General features: G+C 36.4%; 1 protein-coding gene across 6 annotated transcripts in view; it reads right to left on the bottom strand.

The window, feature by feature from the left end:
• Positions 1-358: 358 nt before the first annotated feature.
• The window catches only part of LOC132817077 (growth factor receptor-bound protein 14-like), a 141,047-nt gene continuing 130,106 nt past the window's right edge, over positions 359-11,299 (bottom strand). For all 6 annotated transcript variants that reach the window (XM_060827184.1, XM_060827188.1, XM_060827186.1 and 3 more), the window contains 2 exons: positions 4,084-4,177; positions 359-1,409 (listed from right to left, as the gene is read on the bottom strand). In XM_060827184.1, coding sequence (XP_060683167.1) covers positions 1,263-1,409; positions 4,084-4,177 — 241 coding nt within the window. In that variant the 3' untranslated portion in view covers positions 359-1,262. The remainder of the gene's footprint in view (positions 1,410-4,083; positions 4,178-11,299) is intronic.

Here is an 11,299-nt window from a genome sequence, read left to right as displayed (position 1 = left end):
AAAATCCACCACAAAGGTGACTTCATTTCGTGAGGTTGAAGGATGAAACTAATTTCCTCACATTGTGATGTTAAAATTATTTAATATTTCATAATTGCAACTCTGTAAAAGCACAGCACAAAGTGCAAATTCGCCAGTGTCTACAGAACAGAATTACTTCTGATTTATATTTGGAAAATAAATTCATTTTCACAATGATGTAATGATGTGAACTATTTTTAAATATCATGGCAAACGTTTTGGTCAGATCAGAATATTTTATATATGAAAATATTTCTTTAACACACTTCTTAAAAAAAAGGTACAAATACTGTTTGTGAGAAACAAGTTAATTTTAATTTTAAAACCTAGTAAAGCCAGTTCTCATCAGACTTAATTCATGGAATAGATTTATAACCTACATTGGTCATAACATGTGGATCTATCTCCAAAAAAACTTTGTTTGTAGCAAAGTCTCTTCTTACAATCAACCATGAAAATTTAGATGAGAGATTCACAAGGAAATGATCAAGTAATTATACAGTCGCTGTGAAAAATGTCAATTTCATTGCTACAATACATTTGCTGTCAACGTATTTCGTACAATGCAGAAGTATTCAGTAACCCAATTTAGGTGATTGTTTGTAATATATTTAAGGAAACAAAGACAATCATTAAGTGACTCAACACATTTTAAGAATGTTTGATATTTAAAATTATATTGTGCAAAGCGAGTCTGTATATACAAATCCACTGCAATCATTTCCTTCACACACAATATCCACCAAAAGTTAATTCAAAGCTCAGTTCTCAACTTCTAAACAAAATGGCATTTGTCTGAATCTGCATATTTGGTAACTTTGAAAGAAGCAATTGAGGTTGTTTTGCTAATGATCCTAACGTTCATTTTCTTCATTTGATGAATCAATCTTTTGACAAATGTTGTGCTTTAATATTCATGGTATGCAATGAATGATAAGCCATTTCAATGTACTGTTTTCTCGTGATTGCTTCCCTTGAGCATTATGGCTTATACTCATTTATTCATTTTGTTCTGATAATCTGGTCTTTAACAGAAAAAGTGATCCTCAAGTACAAATCAGATGAAATCAACCACAGGTTCTGACTTGAATGAAGTTAACAATCTGATTCCACTCAGTTTCTACTTGCTTTCAGACACAATAGACATTAACAAGTACCCTTGCAGAGTTTTGGTCTGTTTATCTTGAGCCCACACCATATTTGTTATTCACAAATTCCAGATGAGCTGATGGCTTCAGAGATTAAAGTGTAATTCGAGCACAGTGGTGTTTCAGTTTGCATGGCAGCATACCCTTGTTGAGTTGATAAAAATCCACAAGCTGGATAAGATCAGTAAATTTGGTGTGACCCTCATCCAGGGAATAGTATGATTCTCCGTCTTCTTCTAGCTGCATTGATTACATAGCAGTTGATGAGAAAATTCCAATGCAGTTGTAATTATGCAATAATTTCTGTATAACTCAACCCTGTTATTCTGTAATATTTCATAATTGCAACTCTGTAAAAACTTCAATAAAACAATTCTCAGTGGTGGAAGTTTAAAGTTTTTTTTTCTGAACAAGCTGTAACATCTTCCACAGGACTTACTTAGTGAATGACAAAACATCTCTTAAGGTGTAGATTAACTCAGTTGGCTAGGTGACTACAGGTGGTCTGAATTAAAGCCAACAGCATTGGTTCAACCTTCATACCAGCCATAGCTCATGGAGGTCCTGCCTCCTCTCAACCTATTCTCATGGACTGGTTATTCTGAAGCAATTGTCCCAATGAAATGGATAGAAAATCATCTGGTCTTTATGTAATAGTGAGAAAATCTCTCAAATTGTTATTAGCATTCAACTGCTTTTAATTAAAAGATGAATCCAATGGTGAATAAAATTGGACAAATAATTATGTTCTGGCTACGAAAGCAGCAAATATCAAGTTTTTCCTTTTTTTATAACTTGTGCAAAGAATACAGCACACTTTATCAATTCCAAAAGAACACCTTTTATTTATGATCCCATTCAACAGGCAATCAATTGTTGGTAGCCGTAATTAGTTTCCTGTGAATTTGGTTTTTATCCCCCTACAGCCTATTTCTGATACATTATTGAGGGAAGGAATTTTTGTGTTAAGAAATTTACATCACTTTTCTGGGTATTCTGTCTTAAAATTGCCTGTCCTCCCTTTGCACTTTTGGGACATCCTGCAATATATCTGTCAGGTTACAAGTGTCCTTATTTACATGTAAATAAACTTTAATGAGCAACTTCCTTAGCTGAGTACTATAGCTTATGATCATAAGAATTTGGAGCAGAAATTAGGCCATTCAGCCCGTAGAGTTTGCTCTGCCATTCAATCATGGCTGATAAGTCTCTCAACCCCATTCTCCCACTTTCTCCCCATAACCTTTGATCCTCAAGAACCTGTCTTAGTCTTAAATATACTCAAAGACCTGGCCTCCACAGCCTTCTGTGACATGAATTCCACAGATGCACCATTCTGTGGCTGAAGAAGTTTCTCCTTATCTTCATTCTAAAAAGTTTTCCCTTTGCTCTAAGGCTGGCCCCTCGGGTCTTAGTGTCTATTGGAAACATCTTCTCAACATCTATTCTGTTGAGGCCTTTCACTATTCAGTGCTTCCCAAAGCTTTTCTTATCAGGGCCTCTTAATACTTATATCACATTCCTGTGAGAAAATGAGGGGAAGAGGGCTAATGAGAGTCAGCAGGGAGCAAAAGCTGTTTAATACACTGGAGCTTTAAGTAACAAGTGAGTTTTAGGAGAAGATTCAGGTCTGTAAGATCAGGCTTTTATGGCACTTTTATTTATTTCAAAAACTGTGAAACTTAAAAAGGCTGCATAGTTCTTAGCATTTGGCCCAAGATTCACACAGCTATTGCTGCACTGCAGATCACAATTCCAAACATTTGGCCAGTGACCCCACTGAGGGCGATGACCCACAGTTTGTAAGACACTGTTCTAGAGCTTCTCCCTGATGCAACTTGAGAACCAATATCAGAAGAGCATGTTTGCTGTTGAAAGCATATAAAACATTTTTGAACGTGGGAGTCTTTCCTCTCATCTTCCAGTGGCAGGAACCCAGTTTCAATGAAGTCTAGCTTCTGAACATCGTGGTGTCACCACTGATGTAGTGCTTCCAGGATACATATAATATATATGATTCCAGTCTATGGTCAGCCCTGAGGAATGATGGAATTTTCTAACTTTGCTTACTTTGAAAAAGACAATACTTGTGTGAGATTTTCAACATAAGGTTAAGAAAAAAAAAATTTTTTTGAGAGTGTGTACTTGAAGATTATTACATTTATTACTGGACATATGGATTACAGAGTCACTTTCAATATTCCACGTTTCTCTATTTATTTTCCTCTCAGCAAATCTTAAATGACTCCACTGACGCCAGTATTCCGTCACCAAATCATACTTTATTTACAAATGAAAAGTCCTCAACTCTAGTACTGCTCTTCCTAGTCAGCTGAGTGTCATAATCTTTGACACTCTTTTTTTTAATCTGTCAGCCAGGGGTCCCTGATTGGACCAGATTACCAGCACCAATCAGGGAACTCATTCTTTAAAGTCCAGCTGGCTGTTATCATTATAATCACTACAGAACCCAAACAAATGGATCCTGCAGCATATTCTGTAACTGTTAAGAATCCAAAGCCTCTGCACTAGAACAAGTATTAGTTATATTTTGTCTATATTCAGATATGGGAATTCTTGTTAGGTGATCAAAACCTAATACTAGTACAAAACCTGTAGATGTTAGCATGCTGCTATTTTTCAAAGTGCATCCATCATCATTTCTGGCAACTATTAAACAGCTGAAGATTCTTGAACATGCTAATGACTTAAGATACACTTTGAAGGTTGAACTTTGTAAACTATGACAGTTAAAGAGAATGAAATAGTATGTTTTCTTTGAAAACCATCATCTTATCAAGATGGCATATTAAAATGGCAGTTTTGTCATTTGAGAATCGTTCATTGTGAAACACAGGCCCATAATCTGTTGGTATAAATAATTCAAATTGAGCTTTTGTCTCCAACTACTTACCGGTACAATCTGAAAATGCCTTATCTTCTGACAATGGCATAGTGACAAAACAAAACTTTTCTGGTTACTTTGACTGTCCCGTAGTAAAAACATCCTACGTGGGATGATAAGAAGGAAAATAAATCTTTGTTATTTATAAATTGTTGTTTATCTGAAAACTTTAACTCATGGGGGAAAAGGGATCAAATTTGGGAAGAAGTGATAAGTTAATGAGTAGAATCAAGACCGAAGGGAAAGGTATCAAGGCTTCATGAAGAGAAAGGTATTAAGGCAGGAAATGATCAACAGACCATGACAAAAAGAGATAGAACTTACAAGTCTATGAGTAAATCAACAAGGATAACACCAAAATAGGCAGAGAGCCAAGTAGTCAGAATTACTAACCAAGCCTATGGAGGGAGATAGACAGGTTGGGTGAGTAGACAAATGTTAGGGAGATAGAATACAAAATGGTAAACATGAGATTATAGACTTTGACAGGAAGAATAGCAGAGCTGAATATTAAATAGGTAAACACTGCAGAAAGCTACAGCACAGATAGATCCAGGGATTCTTGTGCGTGTATCACAAAATCCAATTTATAGGTTCAGTAAATAATAGGGAAGACAAATGCACTGATGGTTTTCTTTCAAATGGAATGCAGTACAAAAAAAAGGAAGGTCTTGCTAAAACTGTGAGGCACTAATCAAACCACATCTGGAATTCTGTGAGCAGTTTTGGTCCCTTATCTAAGGAAAAATATGCTCACATTATAGACAATCTGAAAGAGTTTCCCTCAACTGATTCCAGAGAGTAGGGATTTTTAATTAAGAGAGATTGAATCAGTTGGGCTGGTACTTACTGGAATTTAGAAGAATGAGTGAAGACCTTCTTGGGGGTTCAAAAGAGTAGATGGTGAGATGTTGTTTCCCCTTTTGGGCAAGACAACATAATCTCAACAGAATCACTTAATTAAGGCAGTGATGACAAGGCGTTTTTTTTTTCTCTCAATGAATCTGTGAAATTCTTTACTGTAGAGGGTGTCAAGGCTGGGTCATTAAGCTTATTCAAGGCTGAAATAGATAGATTTTTTAATCATTACGGGAATCGAGGGTTATGGAGAATGGCAGGAAAGTGGAGTTGGGGATTATCAATAGAGCTAATGATCTCATTGAGTAGCGGAGCAGATTCAGTGGTCTAAAATGATCCAATTCTGTTCCTATGTCTTATGGTCTTACAGTTATAAAAACAATAAAAGGAAAAACCTGAAGACTTTGAATCTGAATGCATTTTGCATTTGAAATAAAACATGAACTTATAGCACAAATAGAAATAAATAAGATGATATGATCATCATTAGAGACATGGTTGCAAGATTACATGGATTGGGACCTGAAAATTGAAAGATACATGACATTTAAGAAGGACAAAAAACTAGAGAAAGGAGAAGGTCATATTGGTGATCATATTAGCACAATAGAGATGAATGGCTTGCATTCAGGAAACCAGGATGTAGAAGTAGTTTGGATAGGAAATGAGAAATGTTAAAAAAAGCAAGATGCCTCTTGTGGGAGTGATAAACAGGCCCCCAAAAGTAACATATGGTAGCACTCAGTATAAAGGGAAGAAATAATGGGAGTTGGTCAGAATGGTATGAAGAGAATCATGAAGGACTTTTAATCTACATATTTTAGATTTCGATTAGATTCCCAACAGTATTGAAACAGACCCTTCAGCCCAACAAGTCCACATTGACCCTCCGAAGAGCAACCCACCCAGACCCACTCCCCTATATTTACCCCTGACTAATGCACCCAATACTATGGGCAATTTAGCACAGCCAATTCACATAACCTGCACATCTTTGGATTGTGGGAAGAAACCCATGCAGACACTGGGAGAATGTGCAAGCTCCACACAGACAGTTGCCCAAGGTGGGAGTTGAACCTGGGTCCCTGGCGCTGTGAGGCAGCAGTGCTGACCACTGAGCCACTATGTATATACTGGAAAACGCAAGTAAGTAGTGGTTGTGTAGATGAGAATTCATAGAATATTTTCAGGATAGATTCTCAGACTAGCACATTCTAAAGCCAATAAAAGAGCAGCCTAGATGTAGTACTGTAAAATGAGATAGGACTAATTAAAGATCTCAAAATGAAAACATCTGAGGTAGCAATGATCATATTATGACTCTATTTTACATGTGAGCTTGACGGAAAAAAGAATGTGTCTGAGACAAGTTTGTTTTTAAACTTAATGAAATCAAAATGATCTGAAGTTTTAAAGTCGTTCAACAGAGATGCAGCTTTAGGCATTTAAAAGGAAATTTAACAGTACAAATATTAGTACATTCCATTGAGCAGGAAAATTTTCAAGAGTGGACCCAGTAATCATGGTTTGATAAAGAAGTTAAAGATTGTAAAAATCTTAAAAGTAAAAGCATTTATTTCCAGAGACGGGTCAGAAATTGAATAGAAGCTAAAAAAAAGGCCAAGTTTAATATGGGAAAAAAAAAATTAGAAACTTTTATAAATCGAGCCAGGAATACAAAAGCATATTGTAGGTTTCTATAACTTCTTGGAAACAAAAAAGAGATCCAATAGAAAACAAGCATTGGGAATAAGTAATGGAAAATAAGGAGACAACACATAAATTGGCCAGGAATTTTATATCGGTCGTCACTATAAAAGATCCTAGAGTTAGCTGTAAATCAGGAAATGAATCAAAGGTAGGTACTCCAGAAAATTACAATAACCAGGGAAGTAGTGCCGAACAAACCACTGGAGATGGATCCAACTAGATTTCAACCTAGTGTCTTAAATTAATTGGTTAGTGAGATAATTAGGAATTTTTGAAAATTTTCAAGAAACTTTTCCTAAATCTCGAAAAATACCAAATGTAACTTCTTTATTCAAGAAGGATCAGAAGCAGAAAACTACAGGTCAGTTAGCTTCACATCTGTTTAGGGAAACTTGCAGAAGGTATTATTTGAGACTTCACAGCAGGAGCTCTTGGAAAGAACTCAAGGTTATTGGAGTTTTCTGAAGAAATATCATCAGCTGTGGATTAAAGGGAATCAGTTGTTAAATTGTACATGGGTTTCCAGAAGTCATTTGATAAGATGCTATATCAATAGTTAATGCAGAACGTAAAAAGCTCATGGTGTCAGGTGCAACCAATTGTCATGGATGTAAGATCGGCTAAATGCCAGAAAACGAAGTGTACATAAATGGGTCTTTTCAAATTGGAACATTTAATGAGTGATCTGGGAACTTTAACTATTTATAGTATGTACAGGTGACTTCAATGAAGAGACTGCAGGTATGGTTGCCAAATTTACTGATGATACTGTTATAAAGTCGAAAGTGTGTATGGTCACTTTAAAAGAAAAGTGTCTTTTCTGAGCTGAGAGATTGATAGCACAAATGCCTGTGACAAGCTGACAGGTGTAGAGAGTGCTGAGAATTGATAATATGCAACAATCAGCTTGAGGTTGCACTTTGATGTTAAGGCAACCGTATTTTAATTAGCCAATTAATTTAAATTATGTCAGGATACCAAAAATTTGAATTTGATTTTATTAACAACATCAGACCAATGACAGGGTATGAGGCTTGGGCTTGTTAAAGGAAGGGGATTTTGAAAATTAATCAGAGTTGACTGCCAGCCAAAGAAGTGAACATCTCAACACTCTCACAAAAATCTCTCAGAAGGCATCATTTATTAAAAGTACCAAGAAATTTTATACAAAAACACTCACAGCAAAAAGGAAAAATTATAAAAGACAGTCCAGGGAGAAAATCAATGGGATCATAAGGACAGAAAGAAGCAGCAGATTGGGAAGACCTGAAGGAAGACAGCATAAGAGATTGTAAGATTAAGAGTTTACATTAATTTATTGTTTAATAATTGTGTTATTGGAGCAGCATTTTAGTAGAGTTGGGATTAGTTAAGAGAAAAATGTGCTTGGATTTGTTAATAGTTTTTGTTTAATGCTCACTGTTAGGAAAATAAATTGTTTTTTTTTCTTTAAACAGTGAAAACCAGGGATTTTCTTTCACTCATTCACTAACTCAGTTTTAACAGATTACAAGGTGAGGCGAGCTTCTCTGGGTGTTTTAGTTTTAATTAACAGAGTGATTCAACCTCCGCATCATAACAATAGGAGGAAAGTAAATTGTGAAGATCACATACAAAATTTATAAAGGGACATTGGAGGTTGAGTGAGTTAGCAAATGGAGTATAATATAGAAAAATGTGAAACAGCTTATCTTGGCAGAAAGAATTCAAAGAAAAACCCATCATCTAAATGCCAAAAGATTGCAGACTCTGAGATGTACAAAGAGCTGGGTGTCAGAGTGCATACACTGTAATGCCTGCTCACAGTTTTTGAATGTATGAAGTCTCTTCATATACAATAGACTTTGAATAACTTTTTTTATATATAAGTGACCAATAGATTCTTGCATGGCTACTGAGTGACAAGCGTCATTGCTAAGTATTCATTTTTAAAATCATGATACAGTACTCTTCAGGGACTACACTGTTGCAGAAAGAATTTTTTAAAAAGCCAATTATCTGAAAGGTAAGAGATTGCAGGATCTGAAACACACAGGGACGTGGGTGTCCAAATGCTTTAGTTGCAATGCATTAGTTTGTATGTACACCAGTAACTAGGAAGGCTAATAGAATGTCATACTTATTGTGAAAGGAATTGAAAATAAGGTATGGTGGTCATGCTTCAGTTATACAGAACACTGGTGAGCCCATGTGTGAAGTATTTTGTACAGCATTGATCTCCTTGTTTAAGAAAGGATGTTAGTATGTTCAAAGCAGTTTAGAGAAGGTTTAGTTGACTAATACCTGAAATAGGCAATTTGTTTCATGAGGTAAGACAAGATAAACTAGAATTGTATCTACTCGGGTTTTGCACAATAAGAGGGGAGTTGATTGAAACTTACAAGGTCCTAAAGGGTCTTAATACGGTGGTTGTAGAAAGGATGTTTGCTCTTATGGGAGCATCTACTATTATTTCTCACTGTTTCAAAATAAATGTCACCCATTTATAACAGAAATGAGGAGAAATTTTCTTCTGAGGGTTTTGGGTCTTTGAAACATTCTTCCTTAAAACACAGATAGTTAAGATTCTCAAGAAGACAGTGAGAACTTAGAGGACAGGGAGAAACTAATCAGATCAGGCAGAATCTTACTGAGTGTTAGAGCAGGCTAGATAGATCACGTGGACTACTTCTGCTCTGAATTTGTTTGTTTGTATGTTTGCAAACTACCAAAAAACTCTGCTGTCATCACCAACTCCATTTTCTCCCTGACCATCTGCTTAAGCTGAATCAAAATGCTTAAAGCCTTGAGACCCATTCAATCCAGAGCTATTGTATAACCCAACATCCTGTTCATTGACAAAACTACTTGCCTCAATAATTATTTCCTACTTTCCAATTTTAAGCATTAATCCAGACTTGTCATTTTGAGTCTCAATTTATTCTGTGTTGCAAAGAACAATCTCATGATCTTTCACTTCACAACTTGAGAGCTGTGTGAAATTCCACAAGAAATCCCAAATGTAATTCCTGCTCAACCATTACTCCCAATATTGTTGTTCTGATCCAAGTGGATTAAATTTAAAAACCTTATCCTTGTCTACAAATTCCTCCGCAGACTCTGTCAACTTGGCCTTCACAGCTTCTTTGGTTTTGAGTGTATTCCAACATTCCTTGATTTTTTTCCCCAACAAAAGCAAAATACTGCAGACGCTAAAAATCTTAAGTAAGACTTTAGAGAGCAGAAAATTCTCAGTAGAGCTGACAGCAGAGTGGACAGAAGAAATATAATTTCATTGATGCCTGTAACCCTTCTTCAATTCACTGGGTTCCAATGAAATGTTGTGAACTGGTTGTGGGTGGGGATGGCATGGAGATGGTGGGTGTATTTAATCAAGTGGGAGATTACAAAGCAGCGAAGCTTTGCACACTACAATTCATGCAATCAAGCAAGGGTTCCAGTCGCCACTGCAGATACTCAGAGTAACAGATGGAGAAATCACTGAGAACAAAGCCTGAAAAGATGGCACCCAGGGGGGCTTCCATCATTGTCAGGCACTCAGTATCTGATCAATAGACCTGTAATCGGCAAAAAGCGATATGCTGAGACCTATTTACTTTGCAAAAGGAAACCCAGTGAAACTAGTCCGCCTCATATTTTGCATTTCAACACAGAACTCCCAAACATCTGGCACTTTCCTTCAAAAATTACTGTTTTTATCCGTCTGGATTCCTTTGAGGTCAAACTCTGCTCTCCCCAATGGCCTTCACCCTACCATCACAATCTTGCCATCATTTATTGGTGTCTCAGTTCATGATGTTCCTAGGCTTTGGATCAGTATAGTATTTGCAGTAGCCACCTCTTCTCCCACATTGAAAGAGTTGTTTCTCTTTGAGTGCCTGTCAGATAGCACACAAGAGGCAGGACTTCCAGCTCTGGGGTCCTCGGTCCAAAGATGATCTGCAACTGCAAAGTTAAGGGTGGCGGCCTTCCTGAAAAGTGGTAATATGGAGCGGTCTTGCTCCTCAGAGCTGCCTATTCTGTTGACAATTTGCCTTCTCTCAAACTTTGATGAAAGCCATCTTTCTCTCAATTCCTCATGACAGATTCATCCTGTCTTAACTATTATTCAAGACAATCCTCCATAACCTTTTCTTAATTTTTAATTGTTTCTCCAGTTGTGTTAACTTCCTGATAATCCCTCTCTTTACATAAATCATGATATTTCTTAACACTCAATGCTGACTTGCTATCCATGAATTTTTCTGCCATGTGATCTGTCTTGAAACAACCTTCTGTGATGCCATATGAAATTAACATCTCACAATGCAAGTACAACACAATCTGTAGAAGACAGATTTCTTCTGTAAAGTTGCATTTCCTTTGAGGTTATTATATGATTCAAGAACTCAAAATTAGAAGTAAATTTATGATTTGGTGATGTAGTGGCTCTCTACTCTAGGATTTCTGCAAACAAAGCTTCAACCCAGGCCACATTGATGAGACAAAACATTCTTTCCTCTCTGGTTATGCTGATTTCCATGATGAAATCAATTGATTGAAAGCCAAGCTCTTCGTAATCATTAGGTCACAGTAAAGAATGTTTGAACAGAATCATTGTTCACTAAGAAAAATCTGCTGGTCTTGAGCATGGAATGAAAAGAGTGGTGTGATTTGA

Source organism: Hemiscyllium ocellatum, chromosome 7 (assembly GCF_020745735.1).
Source record: "Hemiscyllium ocellatum isolate sHemOce1 chromosome 7, sHemOce1.pat.X.cur, whole genome shotgun sequence".
Classification (NCBI taxonomy): domain Eukaryota; kingdom Metazoa; phylum Chordata; class Chondrichthyes; order Orectolobiformes; family Hemiscylliidae; genus Hemiscyllium; species Hemiscyllium ocellatum.
Note: the sequence above shows the minus strand (reverse complement) of the source record. Positions and strands in the feature narration are given on the sequence as shown.